This window comes from Gallus gallus, chromosome 21 (genome assembly GCF_016699485.2).
Source record: "Gallus gallus isolate bGalGal1 chromosome 21, bGalGal1.mat.broiler.GRCg7b, whole genome shotgun sequence".
Classification (NCBI taxonomy): Eukaryota; Metazoa; Chordata; class Aves; order Galliformes; family Phasianidae; genus Gallus; species Gallus gallus.
In genome coordinates, this window is record NC_052552.1 from 3,726,037 (window position 1) to 3,743,933 (window position 17,897).

Sequence of the window (17,897 nt, forward strand, 5' to 3'; positions counted from 1 at the left end):
TAACAAGGGATTGCTTGTGATTTAAAGCAACTTTTTTGCAGATTATACTGTAAGATCTAGGGGTTCTCTGTAACACCAGTGTGTTATTGCAGACACGGGCACCTGAAGTGCTGTTTAAGGAAGTTTAAACAGTTGCTGTTCAGGTGCTTTGTGTTATAATTCTCTGTGGTGAGCAGTAGGAACGGCTCTGCCCGGCGTAGCAGTGGAACTCCGTGTGCAGAGGCGTTTCGGGGCGGAACGAGATGCTCCCACGTGCCCATCCTAGTACGCATTATAAACCCACCCGGCTCCAGCCGTGCCCGCGGGGCTGAGGGAGCGGCCTTTGGGGCGGGACTCAACATGGCGGCGGCGCGGCCCCGCCTCAGCGCTGGGCGGGAAATTTCGGGCGGGCGGGCGATGGAGGCGGCGGGCGGCGAGCAGCGGGAGCTGCTCATCCAGGTGCGGCGGGGCCGCCCCTTGTCCTTCTGGTCCCCCCGCTCCTGCCCCGGGGGGTTCGGCTGGGACAAGATGGACCGGGGGCGGGGGGCGCTGTGTGGGTGAGGCGCGGTGTGGGCTGGGCGGGCTGCGGGCTGAGCTGTGCGGGGCCGTCTTGCAGAGGCTGCGGGCCGCGGTGCACTACACGACCGGCTGCCTGTGCCAGGACGTCGCTGAGGACAAGGGTGTGCTGTTCAGCAAGCAAACCGTCGCCGCCATATCCGAGATCACCTTCAGGCAGTGCGGTACGTCCGCGCGTTACCCCGCGGCCCAACGGCAGCTGCTGGGGATGGGCTGCACTAAGAGAAAGGGCCCCGGGCTGTTGCTGTCAGTGACGCTGAGCTTCTTGTGTCGTGACTTTACAAATACAAGCAATAGTCATTCTGTTTTTCCTACCTCGAAAAAGCACTTGAACGTACGCAAAGTACTCGTGGCCCAACTGCCTGTGCAGCCGTGATGTGAGAGAACAAGCTGTGGTCACTTCTCGTAACTTAATTTGACAATTTGCCATTGCACCTTTGTATTACTGCATTACGCATCTCTTCCAAATCAGAGGCAGCATTCTAAAATACAATGTCTCTCTTTTTTTCTCTAGAAAACTTTGCAAGAGACCTCGAGATGTTTGCCAGGTATGTGGCAGGACATGTGGTCATTGCGTTTGTGCCATTAGCCTGAATCATAGAATGACCCTTGGTGGAAGGGACCTTAAGGACCATCAAGTCCAGCTCCTGTCTCCATCAGACCACCCAAACATCAGGCAATATGTCTGATTTTAATTGTATAACCTTTAAAATGCATCCTGCCATTCATTTTAAGGTTTTAAAGAGTTCTCTTGGCTGACTAAATACTGTGTAATTAAGAAATAGGCATGCTGCTATAGGTTCTTCCTCATCTTGGAAGTCCATGTGTGCTGTATGAATGATTGTTTTGATTAATGACTGCATATAATTGTTGGTTGTGTTGATGTGTAGCGGTGCTGGATGGTTTGGGAGTGACAGAAGCTTGCTAGCATACCTGTGGTTCGTCTGGTTGCTCCAAGGAGGTAAGGGAATGTTTAAGGAGTCTGTGTGTCGGTGAAAACTGACTCAGTAACACCCTGGGAAGTCAGGGTGAGCAGCAGTGCCTGATGTTCTGGTTACTGAATGCTACTGTTTCTACATATGTGTATTTAGATGTACACATACATGACTACAACATATAAAATCCTTTTTACGAAAGATGGGTATCATTGGTTTGCTGGGTCCCTATTAGGCCCAATTAGTTAAATGTTCTGCGTGACTTTTTACAACTGGAGTTGGCAAACATTAAGAAGTGTTTTTAAATTATATGCAGGCATGCAAAGCGAAGCACAATCACTTCAGAAGATGTGAAGCTTTTGGCTAGAAGGAGCAATTCTTTGGTGAGATTCACTGTATTTTCTGTCTTACAGCTTTCTTACACCTGCTGGTTAATTCCCAAGAGCATCCGAGTGAAGGCTTTAAATGTTGAAGCATCTGTTGTTTAAGCAATTTAACTGGTTTATAGATGATGGATGGGCATGATCTGTTAATTTTCATCACATTTTTCTTCATGATACTATGCCTCACTGCGGGCATCTGATTGTAATTTAAGCAACAGTGCTCTGGTTGCAGAAGAGCTTCTGAGGTTCCAAATGTAAGAATACAATAAACTAGCACAATTTTTTTTTTCCCTGATGTTGTATTCCTTTATTTTAGCCTAAGGTCAGGAAAACTTTGCATCCATGTCAAGGTGCTGGGTCTCCCAGTATGATTAATATAGGGATGATTCACTTCATTGTATTCTCTTATGTGCTGCCCTATAGGAGGACGCTTATCTTTGCTTTTTAAGGACTTTACAGTATAAATAGATGCTGCTTTTAAAAATAGAACTGCAAATGAATATACCTCTTTTGAAGGCTACTTTGAATGCTCTTTTTCATTTTATGCATTTTTTTTTTCCCCTTCTGTGTGTTTTAAACCATGCAACAAGAACTCAGTGTGAAAGGGCATAGTAAAGGCTGGAGCTGAATGTTTTCTTCTTACTAATTGTGCACTGTTTATATCGAGGTCTAATGTTCCTCATGAGACCACTGATTAGTTTGTTTTTCTCAGCTCAAGTACATCACACAGAAGAGTGACGAGCTTGCATCAAGTAACATGGAACAAAAGGAGAAGAAGAAGAAGAAGTCCAGTGCAGCTAAGGGAAGGAAAACTGAGGAAAACGAAACGCCGGTGACTGAAAGTGAAGATTCCAACATGGCATGATTTACCTTTCAAGTAACATCTCTGGTCATTTTACTATCCTAGAAGACCAAGGTTAGCCTGCCAGCAATTGCTCAGCAGGTTAGCAAGTGTAATGAATCTCTATAGTTTTTTTTTTTAGGTAAATGTGATTAGTTACATTTTCTTGTTCCAAAAATGGAAGGACTGTCAGATTTCAACAAAGTTTACAGCCAAAATGCCTTAATTGTTCACTAAACAAAATCTTACTGTTATTAAGAAGAAACCCCTTCATTGATGGAGTTTAAAGCAAAGCATATCCACTGAGCATATTCGCACCTTAGTGTATGCAACTCCCTGCAAAGGACAATTTAATTTCTCCAATAATTGTTTGACCTCTTCCTCACTTCCATTTCGGATAGATTTGTTTAGATATTATAAACATTTTCCTTTTTAATAGCCATATCTCTTGTTGTCTTGGCGATTAAAGTATATTCTGTGTCATTTTTCTCCTGTGATTTTGTTGATGTACAGTAATCACCTTAAGAAGTTGTGTGACATTTTCTAAACGTTGTGGAATACGGCACCCCTCGTGGTGGTTGGAAATCGCTATTGCCCTCTGCTGGTCTAGTACAGGCTTACCAAATTGTGACTAAGCATGAATTCCTCCTACTTCTACACCTAAATGGGAAATTTTTCACAATGGCACTTTTAAATCCTTTCCTGTTTCCCTGTCCTGAACTGCTCCACTTCCAAGGATAAGATAATCTTTTAAATAAATTATTCTACTGACTGATGCAGAGTAATCGAGGTAGATGATAATAAACTAGAGATTCTGTATTCAAGAAGAAATCTCTCCTCTTGAAATGCTGGTGTTTGCTTACTCTTCACATGCCTTTTTTTTTTTTTTTTAATAATGCCACTACTTGCTTTCTTGAAGTTCATGAGGCTTTGTGTATCTGCATATACTCGTCATCAGCCTACTTCATATAGGAGATGTAAGAGGTTGTGATGTTTTAAGGAAGAAATCATTAATGCAGTGTTGAAGACCATTAATTGAGGCTACTCGTTCATGGCAAATGTATTTCTGAGAAAGGAATCTATTACAAGGTAGGTTTGTCTGCTTGGATGTGTAAATAATGAAGACTAAGTTGGGGCTGTGATATTCTAAATGTTTTGTCATTAATCAAGAAAAGCAGTAACCACCCTAGCTTTTGTCTTCTGGCAACATTCTAGACTTGTGCTGCATCCCTCCCTCCTGAGCACCTATAAAATGTTCATAGTTATCATGTGCAGCACAGTTCCTATGTTCGAATGTTAAAACTTCTTAAAGGAATAACATCAAAAAAATGCTAATTTTTGCATAGTTAGGGAATTTGCAGCTTAAATGAGCTAAAGTGAATCAAACACTTTTCATCTACAAAACATCATCTAATTTAGTGTTAAATTAAATTACAGAGCATGGTTTGTTTCTCCTGATTTGCATATGTAAGACAAGTAAAGAATGACCAAATATCATTTTTTTTGCTCTGATCTACAGTTCTGTCTGTAAAGGAGCTGGTTCTTTAGTTGTCTGTTGTCCTTGGCTAAAATCTGTCACTTGTGACCAAACACATGAATGTAACACTGCTGGTATACAGAAGGTGCTGGCTGAAAGCTGGAGGGTTGTGTACTGAAAACTTTTGTGATTGTTTGATGTAGAAACATTAGGTCTGGCAGCAGCCCTTTGTTTTCACTGACAGGGAATTCTAGCTCTGAACTGATGTTCAGAATATAATGATCAAAAGGTCTATAATAAAAAGCCTACCCTAAAAAGCCAATTTATAAGGGTAATTGAACTGTTACATTTAAAAATGCCATTAATTGAGATATTTCAGTTTTCAGCTTTGATTGATTGCACTGTTGAAATAGATCCAAGAAGAGTACATAAACTGGACCATTAAAAAATGATTTTTCATAGAAATAAGGGGATGAGATACAGCACTGAAGTCCGTTAACCTATTAGCTAATTGCTCCTCGTTTTTCACTGAGACTTTTGAAGAATGTTGACTATAGGAGAGCTTTAAAGAGAGTTAAGTACTAAGTATGTGCTCTTTGCAGATAACTCAAATTACTCCTGAAAGCTCAGCTTTTAGCTTAACTGCAGCTCCCATCAGCTTATAAAAGTCCAATTATTTTGTTAGTGTAACAGAACAATTAAGAAAAAAAGTATCTGTTTAAATCATACTATGCTGATAATTTAATTCTGAAGTTTAAGAACTGCAGTATTGAATAACTTGCAGGCATCTAAGCTCTAACCTTGGTAACAGAAAAGAGAAAAGAGCAGCAGTGAAAGTCCTCTATTTGTTTTCTTAAAGCTAGATTTGAAGCACCATCACTGCCTTCTACAAGAAGTATCAGCATGGTCTCTGTGACTTCCATCTCAGAGTTTGCCTGAAGTAGGTGAGTTCAATATTCCTAATACATACAGAATATCAGTAATTATGCTATCTGTTATTTTAGGTATATGTGAAAAAGCTCCGGGTAAAATCCTCCTTTCCTCTTGTACAGCATGAGCAGTAGGATTGCCATTGCTAAGCTGAGCTAGAAAAAAGCAAAGTATTGCAGCCTTGAGCAAGATTGATAAAATAGTTGACAATAGGAAGAATGTTCATCACAGAGACATGAGCTCACAGAAAAAGCCTGCTGACAGCTAGTATGCCCAGTGCACTCAGTTTCAATTGGTAGCCAGTGTAATGAGCTTTGAGTGTAATAGAGCGTGCTTCAAAAACTGTTTATGGAGAGCCATATATGCTCTTTCATAAAGGCTTGAACATAAAAAGACTGTAATAAGTAGCTATTAAAAACAGCAGGAAACCCTTCTACCTGCTGTGGCCTGCAATGTTACAAGCCAGAAGTATATATTGTAAGAAGCAATTATATGCCCTGGCTAAACAGGCTTCAAAAAGGTGACTGCAAGCTTCCCTCCAATTCCAGTCAAATCTCAGCGGGTACCAGCCCAGAGGCACTGAACTGGCAAGGATATCTATTAGTTACACAGGCAGTCTAACTTTGTATGTGCCATGATTCAACTCAAATCTACATACAGTGGGTTCATCTGAATGCCTGCTGTAGCAGTACTTAGCAGAAGGCAGCCTGCACCATTTAAAGAAATGTTCAGTCGGTGGGTTTTGCATGGTAATAGAAAACATTGCTAGCTACAGAAACATTAGGTTCTGTCTTAGCTTTCAGGTTATTTCATGTCTATCTCCTAAGACTGAGAGCTCTGGTGTAATGTTCACACTGGTGTGAATGCACCCTATACTTCCACAACATTTTTGAATGAGTAAAATAGGGAATACTTCTGTATTTAAGTTCTTCCTGAGTCCTTAACATAATACTGTACTTACTGGCACATTCTTTAATCACAGCAGCCACATCAAAAGTAATCCAATGTTTTAGTAAAAAAAAGTTTTAAAAGACATGAGAATTCATTCAATTTAAAAATAAGCAGGTTAATACAGAGGTGTCATGATGATATACCAATGGTTAGAATACAGACAGGCCAAATGCAAGTCTCCTGCCCTACAGCCATTCAAAACAAGAATTTCCACTTTAGCTGTTCTACAAATTAGTGCTTGCACTACACTGAAAGCTGCAGGAGTTTTTTACGTGAAAAACAAACAAACAAAAAAAACCCCATAACCACAACAAAAACACAGAAGAGGTTTTGATTTTACTTTAACTGGTAAGATTAGCATGAGAATTCCAAGTGCCTAGATGCCAGGCTGGAGGTTAAAGGAAGCAGCTGGAAAAACTGCACAATGATAATATCACAATAAATCCCTCAAAAAAAAAAAAAAAAAAACCCAACCCCCCAAAAACCCCAACATGCTGTGTTCAGTGAGCAATGATCAAAATGCCTGCTTTCTGTTCATTAAGGATGTTGGTAATTTTCATCCTTTCTGCTGAAAATGGTGGGAAGGTGAGCAAAGTGTCTGAGGCTTCAGAGCTTGATCAGCATTATCAGATGGAATTTTCTGGCTCCCACCCCAACGAGCTATTCAAAGCTGAACTCTTACACGCTGTGTTTAGCAATACCATTGTTCTTGTACTCTGCAAAAAGTCCAAATCCCTTTGGTTACACATGATTTGAATCATCACAAGTATTTATGCCTCAGGACAATGTCCAAATTTTAGTTTTCTGCAGCCAGACCACAGTATGACCAGCAAACTATGGCTCCCAGGACATACCTTATTTCTGTAGGTTCTAATTAAAAAAAACAACAACAACAACAAAAAAATGCAACCCACAACTGCTTGCATTTCCCTGACACTTGAGGCAGAGCTATAGTCTTATTTTTTGCGTTTTGAACTAAGCCCATCTCCACAAGGTAGTGCTTTCTTGCCCCTTGATGTGCTCCTCAGGGAGTGCAAAGTCTGCACTTGCTGTAGACGCTTGGAGAGCTCCTGATCGCAAGCCTGTTGTACAGCTTTGGCTTTTTGCTTGTCCCAGCTTAAAGCTGCAGCCAGGGCTTGTGTGTCTTCTTTCACCACCAGCTGTAAGAGACAGACTTGTAATGGTGCTGCCCACTGATGCTGTAACACCACAACCCCCTGCCCACACACACTAAGAACAGGAGTAACGAGACACCTGTTTAATGCCAATTTGCTGTTGAAGATGTTTCCAGCTTACATCTTGTAGCTCTTAGGCTAATGTATTTTGCTTTAATATCCTACCAGTACTTGGAGCTTGAAGCTCTACACTCAAACTAGCAGAAAACATTTCCTTAGTTTCTGCAGCACAGAAAAGTGAGATTAACAATTTAATATCACCAGAACACTTCCTCATGGTTAGTTTACCCCGACTCTCCTTTTCATGCCCCAGAGGCTTCCCCTCTCAACCCCTTCTCCAGATAGGTGAGATTTGCCAGAACATGGTTGTATGATCCTCACCCACCTCTAGAGTTTGACTGTCCAAGCAGAGCTCTGGGGCAGGTTTCTCTTTCAAAACAGCAAAGATGTGATCACTGAGGGCTGTTCTGGCTGAAGCACCTGCACTGCTGGTACCCGTGTCAACCACATCCATCTCCTTTCTTGGTACACTCTCAGACTCTGAAAAGCAGAAGAATCATCACAGCCACATGCACAGGACAGGAAGTGTAGCCCAGACTGCACTGTTGTTTTTGAGATAAGATATGCAGCCTCTAGCTTAGGAATTCCATCATATTAAGGATGACTACACGATGTAAGCTTTTCCCCCATATTCTACTTTCATCGTAAGCAATGTGACAGCAGTGAAAGGACTCCTGGTCTCTCCCATTCAGAGAACTCTTCCACTACCCGAGCTATTCAATCAATCATGTTAATAGCAAGTGACTCGCTTCACTCCTTCCCCCACTTATTTGTCCCACTCAACTCTTTCAGGCTTCTCTGAGAAGCTCCTTTTTCAGCATCCTAACGTTCCCTACCTGCTACTTTGCTTAAGATACTGTCTTCATTTTTCAAGGCCTCTAAGTAGAGTTCCAGAAGCTGCTTTGACTGACGTTCCTCTTCTCGTCTGTCCAGCACCTGCTGCAGGGTGTCCTGCAATACCTGGGTTTTGGTTTGATTCTGGGCAAGTTCCTCTGCCAGATCCGAACGTGGTACATCAATAAGCACCTTAAAACAACAGGAGTGCTCCTGTTATATGGACTGAGTGATTGAGCAATTCCATCACACTGATTACAGCACAAACTACAAGCCTGAATGACAAAGCCTCCACCTTTGTGAAACCTTCTATATGTCACAAGGTTTTCACAGTAGTCAGCCTGGTTATGAAAAGCTGCAGTGGCATTCCAGTGAGCCCAGAGATATTCAGGAAGGTGTAGAATTGGGCATTTTTAACACGATTTTTTGCCTGCTAACTCCAAGCAATCAAAGTACCAATTCTTAAGTGAGTGTGGGAGCACACAAAAGAAAGCCAGCAGGCTGGCACTTGGGAATCTGCATGCTGCAGGAAGGCAAGAAGGGGCAGAATCACAAAGACATGCTGTGAGGGATAATCAGCGATCTAGAGCATCCTCCTCAAACACTTGTGCTGTCAGTGGAACAAGGATTCCCCCGCAAGGAGAAATTTCACTTTAGCACCACAGCCAAAGAAACAACAGCTGAATGAAGCTCTGGGATCCGACTTGCTTATTCTATTTTGTGCCATCCAATGTACAGACGAGCCTGGTCCCCCCCTTGGCCTTCCCCTCTGTACCTGCAGGTCTTCTTCAGACATGAGGATGATGTTGGACAGGTCAGCCCTCAGCTGCCGCGCCAGCTGCCTCCACCTCTCTGCACCGCTGTCCACTTCATCCGCAGGCTCTGAGAGCCAGGCCGATCTGCTGTCTGCCATCGACATCACCAGCCAAAAGACGAAAACACAAAGCTATCGCGATCAGAACGAGAGCCATTACTTCCCCTTTAAAGCTATTTAACCCTGCTTTTTTTATGCAGTGTCAAAACCGGACAGCCTACATCTTTTACAAAGCAGCTACTGGCTGATATGAGGCTCTTCGGCTTGGCCTCCCTGCTTAGCTGATCGGGGGCGTAAAATCTGGGGTAGTTTGGCTCCTTTCTGGGGCCCTGAGCTCCTCTCGCTCTCGCAGCCCCGCTCGTACCCGCGCAGTTCCGCTCGCCGCGCCGCGCCGGGAAGAGCCGCGCTGGGGCCGCCCCGCGCCGCCGCTACCTGCGCTCCTCCCGGACCACCTCTCGCCCTCGGCCAGCGCCACGAACTTGGTGTTGGAGGGCAGGCACAGGAAGTAGTCCTCGTCGTCCACGATGGTGCCATCCTCCGCCAGCACCAAGGTGATGGGCCGCCCGTCCTCGCCGATAGCCAGAGCGCGGCCAGCTGCGCGCAGAGAAACGTTTAGTGCCGTCAGCGCCGGCCCCGGGCTCTTTCAGCGGGCCGTGCCCGCGAAGCGCCGCCGCTCACCCTTATCGCGCAGCTCCCGCAGGGAGGAGGCGGCCAGCCCGTGCTGCTCGCGCCCGTCGCCCCGCCGCACCACGCACGGCTTCAGCCGCGCCGCCATGGCTGCGGAGGGGCGGTGCCCGGCGCGGGGCGCGCTGGGGCGCGTAGTTCCGCAGCCGCCTTAAAGGGCCAGGCGGCCCGGGCCGCGGCGAAGGGCGTTGGTGGCGTATCGGCGGTGCGGCGCTCGGCTCGTGCTGCCTGCGGTGCTACCGGCGGCGGGGCGGGCGTACCGTCGCCTGGGCGGGCATGGATTAGCCGGGCCTGGGAAGATGGCCTCCTCGGAGCAAGCGGAGCAGCCCAGCCAGGTACGCGGGGCCGGCGCTCTGCACGCTCCGCTCGGGCGGCGGGGCGGGCAGGGCCGGGGCGCCGCCACCTCCGCGGGGGAGCGGTCGAGGGGAGGGCTGCGGGCCGCGGGCCTCGGCTCCCCCTGCCGTCCCCGGCGCCTCCTCGTGAGCCGGGGCTCGCGCCGGCCCTCTGCGCTCCCGCCCCCCGCGCGCGGCCTCAGCGCCAACCGCCGCCCGCGCGCCGCTCCCCCTCACAACGGCCACCGGCGGTCGCTCCCGGAGCCGCTGAGGCGCGGAGCTCTGCGGGAAGCGCAGCCTCGAGGGGCGGAGGGGGTGGAGGTTCCCGCGTGGGAGCGGCTGCCCGGGCCTCGGGGCGCTCTGTGTGTGTGTGTGTGGGGGGGAGTAAAGCAGTCGGATGGGGGGGGAAAAAGTCGGAACAAACCAACGCAGAGCCCGGGCAGAGAGAGGCGAGGCAGCGTGCGCGTCAGGTGGGTTTGCACGTCAGGTAGACGAAGTGATTCTGCCTTGCAACAGCCAGGGAGAAAGATCCTTGAAGCAATGGCACCAAAGGGCACAGCAATGACAGGCACGATGCAAACGCTGCCCACGAGTGAGTGTGGGGTGTGGGGAGAAGCACGGGCGTGCTGGCGTGACTGTGTGCTCAGGGCAGGCACTGGAATCACTGGGGTTTCATAAGTTGGGCCCTGAAGCGAATGGGGGAGGCAGAGGAGAAGATTGCAGCACGGTGGAGTTGCACTCATGGTGGGTTTCCAGCCAGCTGTGTTTGGGCTGCAGGGGACCTCCAAAGGCTGTGCTATGGACAGGGAATGAGAGTGCAGCGTAACCCCTGTGTCACCACACCGCCAACCGAGCCCAGGTGCAGGGACCTGGCACTGCTGCCTCTGATGGAGTGCTGTGCAGTGCCACGTGAAGGCTGTAAAACCATCCTTGAGGCGGTTGCAGTAAGGCCTTTTCTTGCAGGTGAAGGCTCTGGCTGTGAGAGGAACAGGGAGGAGAACAGCAAAGTCTGCTTCGCTTTTCTGCGCAGTCATTCACATCTGTTCTCGTTTGACTGAATCACCACACACCTTTCTCTTGGCACTTTTATTTTGTACTGAAGAAGCTAAGTTGGTGGGGAGCATTGCTGAACTAAATGGAGATAGAGATAAATTCCATAAAGGCTGTGCTCTGACTGACTGTGAGCCCCCAGGCTGTGAAAGGCCCTGTTATCAAGCTGCTGGTCGGCTTGCTGAGCAGTTCTGCACTGCCCACGTGCTTTCATCAGTAGCAGCTTGAGGTGCAGGCACAGCAATCTGTTCCTCTGCTCTGGGTGAACGCTGTCAACAGGAGGAAACCTGAAACAGCCTCAGACTGATCTGTAAGCCACTGGGCAGTCTCTGAGGCAGCTGTCTGCAGGTTTCTGATAAAGAAGTCTGCTTAATTGGTAAATGCGATTGCCTGAGAAACATTTGGGTTCCCAGGATATCACGTACTCTCATTGCGCCCTTTGAATCTCTGTTTTATACTTCTTTAGTATTGCTTTGCCTCAAAAGAAGGCTTGATGTTTGCATTTTGGATGCAGGCTGTTGGAAAGTAACTTTTTGCCACAGAGAAACTGCTGTGTCTGGTCCTTGTGAAGGGGGAGTGGGTTCTAAGCCACTAGAGGAGAAAATGGTCACCTTACTGTTCCTCTGCTGGCTTCCGTAACATTGTATACAAAAGCAACAGCGCATCATTTGTGCCCCCTGTGCCTTATGGCCTGTCATGACCTCCTTATGGCAGATACAGTTTGTAGGGCTCCTTTGGTGTTGTGCCTGGTTCGGGTACAGGAGGTACCGGTGGTTTCAGCTTCAGAATAGCCATACTCCACGCATCAGGAGCAGCCCTGTTTGTGTACTCAAGTTCCTCCTTCCCCATGTTGTGTTAGCATGGGATGGAAGGGTTGTTCTGTCCAAGGCTGTTGGTGCCTGCTCTCCTCCCCCATCGCTTTGACATTGGTTGCATGTCTTCCTCCAGAACTGCAGCTGGGGGGTGTTCAGTGCCCTCAAATCTGGTTAGCTTGGGTGAGATTGGAGAGAAACCAGCAGGTTTGGCCAGAAACAAGGGCTGCAATCTGCAATTAAAGGATATGTAGAACAGTAGATGATTTCTTAAGGAGGCTGTTTTGCAATAAAGCTTTTTATCTTTCTATTTTGTACCAGAATATGAATACCACTCATGATATGCAGCCACTGCAGTTTTGACACTGGTACCAATGCATGTAAGAGGTTGTCCTTATAACACGCTAAACATGTAAAGAACTTCAAAAATATATTTATTTTCTACCCCTGATTATGTTTGTTTATTTGTAGCCAAACATTCAACACGAGCCTGTGAGTGGTAGAACTGTCTTGCTTAACATGCTTATGTTTGGATCCTATCATCTGCTATTACAAATCTAGTTAGTTTAGATGCTGCAAAGGGAGCGTCAGATATCTTTTGCCTTACTGTCTGTTTTGTCTAGTTTGTCTCATTCTCATGAATTAATGTATTGCCTCAAGCATTGCAGAGAGTGGTGTTGTAGCTCAGATGAAATCATTGACATGGATAGGATTATGCTCTAAAGGCAATAAACGTTTCTGCTACAGAGTTTAAATAATTTATTTTGTTTAGATATCATATTCCTTGGGCTTTTTAGTAATGTATTTGCTTAATAAAACAGCAAAACAAAGAAAAAACACAGAAGAGCCCCCTGAAAGTGAGGGGTGATCAAGAAGATGGTGTGGGCTGTGAACAGCGTAACCGATTTCTGGCCTCTCTGGGCTATCAGGATTTCTTTGATGCTGAGAACTTGGACTGTATATTGGAGAGTGTGGTTGGCTCAGCCAGCAGCAGCGCAGGCTCAAATCTTGTTTTCTTTCTAGAGCTTCACTGTACCCACTTTGGGCCCAGTCTGCCATCTAGCTGTGTTTTGCTTTCATGTAGGGAAATAATTAAATTTCAAAGGTGTTGAAGGATGCCTGATTTCTTGCTCCAGAGATTCACTTCTCTAGTTGCATCACTAGTCAATGCGTAGGTGAATTTTCCTCCCCTCTTGCCTCAAGTTCTGGAGTCTTTAGCCTTGGAATTTTCTGCTGTATGCATCTTAAAGGATGGTTTATGGTATGGGATTTTTGGTCTCTGGGCTGTGATGGCCATTGCTTTGTTAAACACAGGCTATTGAACAGCCATCACATTGAAAGGATGGATTCCTCCCTGACTTCTCAGAGCTCCCATGTACCAGAGGGTTGCTGTGCTCTGCCTTAGGACATCAGTTCCTTCACTGTCACTGTGCCTTGTGTGCAGAGATATTGCTGGAAGGAAATGCAGATCTCATTTAAACTGCTGGTAGCCTTGGACAATACAATCAAAATACTATGAATTATCCAGCTAATCAAATATGTCATCAGGCTGTTTACAAGCACATCAGAATTTTTGAGTATGTGCTTTCAGAACTCTGACCTGCCCACATAATACATATTTTCCCACATTAACCTGGGCTTCATTCCAGATGCTCTTTGGGCAGTTTCCGTGTCTTGATGGAATAGTTCAGTGGAAGTAACTGCAGGTACCTTTTTGAAGCATTCAGCTGTACTGTCTGCCTTGTCTCAACGCTTCGGTCCCTGACAGCAGGTCCTACACTGTTGTGTATGGAGATAGGAGGTCAGCAACAAACTTGAAGGGAGAAGTGCCCTTTTCTTACAGCCGCGTGGCATTGCCTCCACCACACCGGTCAGCATGATTCAGGTGTGGTGTGGAAACTGGTATTTGCAGTCATTGAGATGAGCTGATAGTGCCTGAAATGTTAGGAGATAAACAGTGGGCAAAACAAAACTGGAGGTGGCTGCACAGGGCAACAGCCAGAGCCTCCAGAGATCACTGCCTTGCTGTGAGAGCTGGCTGGGCCTGTGGACCATGCACGTGGGTCTGCAAGCAGCCAAGTTGGATATATTTGTGTTACTGGCACCCTCTTGTGGCAAATACTTATTTCTGTATATTTTTGGGTGTTGTTTAGGTGGGGGGAAAAAAAGAGACTTGAGCTGCTTTGAAGGTGTGATGTATTGCATAAAAGTGCATGTAGTTGGAGGTCAAGAAGTCACTTAAGGACTTTGTGGCATCACTAGATAGTTTTAGCTTTCACTATACTCCCTGAATAGGATCTCCTTTCTCTAAGTGAGCCTCAAAATGTGTCTTAATTACCATTAATATATATATTTTTAAACCATTGAGGCAACCAGTACGTGAGAGTTTCCCTTAGGAAAAAAACACAGTGAAGGCAATGTAGCTTAGCCCACCTGAACACACATGAATGCCATTAGAAAGTAGGTGGTTGACAGAGAGAAGATTTTTATGCCGAAATGAAGTGTCTGTACCTTGGGAGAGCTGGTACATGGTGGTTGTGCAGTGATCAAAGTTTGCATTTGTTATGCCTGCAGAGTGGAAGCTCCTGAATTCTAGGTGTAATCCAGCCTTAGGCTTGCTGTCCTGCCTACATCCCATAGCTTCCCTTTTCCTGCTGTGTACCACCCTTCCCCAGTGTACAAGGTGAGGTGCTCAGCATCTGCCCTAAGCCCACCCATCTGAGCTCTGTGTGGGATAAAGGATGGCAGTGGTGTTGCTCAGGTGCTGTGGGCTATACTTAAATCATCATTGCTTTGAAATCTGTAGAGGAATTGTGCAGAAAACAAAGGGTGCGTTACTGGCAATGAAAATGGGGGATGCTCAGTGTCAGGTTTAGGTCTGTAGAGGAGGAAAAAGAACCACAGAATTAGAGCAAAGTACCTTTGCATCCACTTCTTTGGGCTGCTTCTGTCCAGTGCTTTGATCATCTCAAAAACCTTTGCAGATGTTAAGGACGTACTGGGTCCCTTGGAAACCAATCTCAGTCCTGTCTGGCTCCCTAGAGCAAGCTCTGCCCATCTGCAGGGTTCTGTTTAAATGACGACTGCTGGAACTAATTTTCTTTGTGACCCAAGCCTTTTGGTCTTCAGTTCATCACTGAACTTCTGCTAATAGCAGAAACACGTGTGTGCCCAAATCCCGCACGTACAACGGGCAGCCCGAACGGACAAGCACTTCTAATTGTGTCCATCGGGTGGCGATGTAACCTCGCTCTTCTTTTTGCTTTTCAGGCCGGCTCCAGCCCTGCGACTGAAAATGCAGCATCTCGGGAGCCTCTGGTAAGTAATTCTAGCAGCAGCACGCAATTTCTTGCTAATAATATAATATAAGAGTTGTTCTTTGCGACGTCATTTTGAATAATGACTTTTGAGGAGATTGAAAGAGGAGTTGGCTGTTTGTCACAAAGATATAAACTGCCTAACATTGCTGTGCTGCTGACCTTTGAGTTCTGACCTGTGGCCATGACCTCCTGCCTTTCCCATGGGTTAGACATGGCTCACCTAGGCCTCTGAGTTTATCTGAGCACAGAGCCAGCACCATGCAGGGGCCACCTGTACTAAGTGTGTGCAACGTGTGCTCCTGAGTACTGCTTATTTAATAGGGAGTCTGAAGAAGAAGAAACTGCAGCATAATTTGAGCAGATACTCTTTGGATTATTGTCTTATTATTGTTATTATTAACTTCTGCTGCTCAGTGCCTCACTCGAGCTGTCTTTACTTTCAGATACACTCAGTTAGCTTAGAAATGTTTGGCAGCTGGCAGTGCGTGTGATTCAGTGCTCTGACTCCAGACCTGGTTTGAAAAGGGCTCGGGGATTTATTTTTTCTATGAGGAGAATGAAGAGAACCCTGTTTTGTCTTTATGGTGACGCAGCCCGGAAAGTGAGACATCAGCCTCCTGAGCTGCAGCCATCCCTTTTACAACCTTCTTTTTCTTTTTTCCCCCTTCCTCTTCAGCCCTCTATAACTTTGCAGGAGTCTTAACCCTTCTCATTGTCCTAAGCATACTGTCTGTCTCACTGAGTTTCTTCTTTGGCTTTCCTTTGTTGCTTATGGGCTGTCTGTGGTGATTAGGCTCAAGTACTTTCCGTAATGGTGTAGTGCAGGTCATGGCAAAATGTTTTTATTTTGTAACTCTTATCTAGAGAACCTGGGAGTTAATTTTTATAGGAGAGAGGTGTGAGTAAAGACTGTGAAGTGGGAAGGATCAGTAAAATACATCTAACGAGAGGGCTGCTAAAGAATTCTATTAAACTCTGCATTGAAAATCTCCCTACCCTAGTAATACTGTGCAATCTCTTGATTGCATAGACATCTGTATGTGAGATTATCCAGGGTCATTACTGACAAAGATAACACACCAGCTTTGTGATGGATTTGGTGTTTTTTCCTTTTTCCCTCCTGTATGGAGCCTATAGCTGGCAGCACATCATCACAGCTTGTGCTGGTCAATGGTGCTTTCTCTTCTCAAGGCAGATTCTAACATTACCTTTGATTTAATTAATTCCTTACTCTATATGCACCTGAAGAATTGCTCAGAGGAAGCACATGGCAGCTGTTTATCTTTGTGTGGATATGTATTTGTACATGTGTACAAATATTTATGAATGTAAAGAACTCCAAAGTAAACTATAGTCTCATAATGGCGAGTCTTGCATGTGAGCTAATTAGGGCCCTTTGAAAAGAAGAGCCTTTCTCCTTCTTTTTTCATTATTTGTCTTTTATATTAAGCTCTCACAGCCTCTGTCACGTTCACTTCAGAGCCGTTATTGTTTCCAGCTGGGTATCTGTAGAAGCCTTATTAAAGGAGTGGTGCAGTTCTGTCAGCCAGATGACCCGAGTTCCACCGCACTGCTGTGGCTTCTCTGCAGCCAGGATCGTGCACGCTGCCTTCTAACGTGTGCAGCAGCTCTGGGTCTGTAAGGCGGCCTTGTAGGCCCATGGCATCGTGTCATAAAAGTGTTTACGGAAACAACAGAACAAACCATGGCATGAGTCCAACAAATGGCTCCGTATGGGAAAGCCGTGAGCTCAGGCAAATTGTTGCTGACTTCAGATCTGGTGTGAAACTGTTGAGGAAGAATATGTTTTAAGGCTCTTACAGAGTTTACAGGAGGGAGAAAAGAATCTCATGACCAAATTCTGTTCTGTCCCCCTGTTGCCTTTATTGACTTAACTGGTAGCTGAAAGGGCTGGCGTTTCCGAGGGCTGAGATGTGTGTTGGATGTATTAATGGTGTGCAATGGAATTGGAGCATCTTGTGCTGTGTCAGCAGATGTCATGATGGGCTCAAGCTGGTTTTGTATTGCATTTGTGATTTTAATGAGTGCTGCATCCTGCACAGTACTAAATACCTTCTGCTCTGTGCCTGGTGGCACTGTCTTCCATGTACTGTGTTAGCCTGCAGCTTTCAAGGGGAACTCAGGGAAAGCAATGGATCCCAGTAATTTACAAGAAGATGTCTGTATTCTCCAAGATCCTGCAACCAGATGCTGTCTGACACTAAGGTTTATCACGTTACTGAGGCCTTCGGAATGGAGCCCCGCAGACTCATGTCACACTCCTAACTGCTATTGCATGACTCTTCTTGCAGCTCACTCACGGCACGTGCTGTTCTGAACTACCAAACTGGAGATAAGGGGCTCCACATCTGTGCCATTAATCCCCTGAGTTATCCAGTGTCCTTACAATAAACTGTCCCAACTGAAAAATACCCCCTAATGAGAGGTCATTGTGTTACAGTACTGACAGTGGAGAATGAGTTGGAGGGGGATGGGAAGAGCTATAATTTTTGCAGTAGAGAGCGGACACTCATTTCCCTAGCTGTCGGTCTTGGCCCATTAAAATCTGCCGTGTAGCTCCATAGTGGGAAGTGTAACCTTGTGTTAGCAGAGTGTCAGCATCTCGCTCCGCTGCTGTTTACAGCCACGTTTGTCATCGTCAGTGCAGGATCAGCTTCTCCTTGAGTCCAGCTTCTCAGTGAACATTGCTGCATCCCTTTGGCTTCCCCCAGCTTTTGTACGTG

The 17,897-nt window shown here is 46.0% G+C and overlaps 3 protein-coding genes across 4 annotated transcripts in view; 2 read left to right on the forward strand and 1 right to left on the reverse strand.

Annotated features, from left to right (window-relative positions):
- The first annotated feature begins 383 nt into the window (after positions 1 to 383).
- On the forward strand, positions 384 to 3,555 carry CENPS (centromere protein S). 2 transcript variants are annotated; one of them, NM_001204932.2, is made up of 5 exons: positions 384 to 438; positions 596 to 719; positions 1,070 to 1,103; positions 1,807 to 1,873; positions 2,586 to 3,555. In NM_001204932.2, the coding sequence occupies exons 1-5, from the start codon at positions 397 to 399 to the stop codon at positions 2,736 to 2,738; spliced, it is 420 nt and encodes a 139-aa protein (NP_001191861.1). In that variant the 5' UTR covers positions 384 to 396; the 3' UTR covers positions 2,739 to 3,555. The 2 variants fall into 2 exon arrangements, with proteins under 2 accessions (NP_001191861.1, NP_001384319.1); NM_001397390.1 differs by lacking the exons at positions 1,807 to 1,873; positions 2,586 to 3,555 and adding exons at positions 1,446 to 1,516; positions 1,904 to 2,168.
- Positions 3,556 to 6,113: 2,558 nt separating this feature from the next.
- On the reverse strand, positions 6,114 to 9,751 carry DFFA (DNA fragmentation factor subunit alpha). Its single transcript, XM_417610.8, has 6 exons — positions 9,634 to 9,751; positions 9,388 to 9,549; positions 8,917 to 9,047; positions 8,144 to 8,333; positions 7,633 to 7,787; positions 6,114 to 7,232 (listed from the first exon to the last, which is right to left on the reverse strand). Exons 1-6 carry the CDS (start codon positions 9,728 to 9,730, stop codon positions 7,029 to 7,031), a joined length of 939 nt encoding a protein of 312 aa, XP_417610.2. The 5' UTR covers positions 9,731 to 9,751; the 3' UTR covers positions 6,114 to 7,028.
- A 171-nt stretch (positions 9,752 to 9,922) lies between these two features.
- Positions 9,923 to 17,897, forward strand: part of PEX14 (peroxisomal biogenesis factor 14) — a 72,344-nt gene continuing 64,369 nt past the window's right edge. The window contains exons 1-2 of the mRNA XM_001234696.7: positions 9,923 to 9,974; positions 15,104 to 15,151. Coding sequence (XP_001234697.3) covers positions 9,939 to 9,974; positions 15,104 to 15,151 — 84 coding nt within the window. The 5' untranslated portion in view covers positions 9,923 to 9,938. The remainder of the gene's footprint in view (positions 9,975 to 15,103; positions 15,152 to 17,897) is intronic.

Coding starts and splice junctions, on each gene's coding strand:
- CENPS (NM_001204932.2), top strand. CDS start 397: ATGGAGGCGGCGGGCGGCGAGCAGCGGGAGCTGCTCATCCAG. Junction 1,104..1,806: donor GACCTCGAGATGTTTGCCAG/GTATGTGGCAGG, acceptor AATTATATGCAG/GCATGCAAAGCGAAGCACAA. Junction 1,874..2,585: donor CTAGAAGGAGCAATTCTTTG/GTGAGATTCACT, acceptor TGTTTTTCTCAG/CTCAAGTACATCACACAGAA.
- DFFA (XM_417610.8), bottom strand. CDS start 9,730: ATGGCGGCGCGGCTGAAGCCGTGCGTGGTGCGGCGGGGCGACGGGCGC. Junction 8,334..8,916: donor TGTCTGAAGAAGACCTGCAG/GTACAGAGGGGA, acceptor TGTTGTTTTAAG/GTGCTTATTGATGTACCACG. Junction 7,788..8,143: donor TATCTTAAGCAAAGTAGCAG/GTAGGGAACGTT, acceptor TCTGCTTTTCAG/AGTCTGAGAGTGTACCAAGA.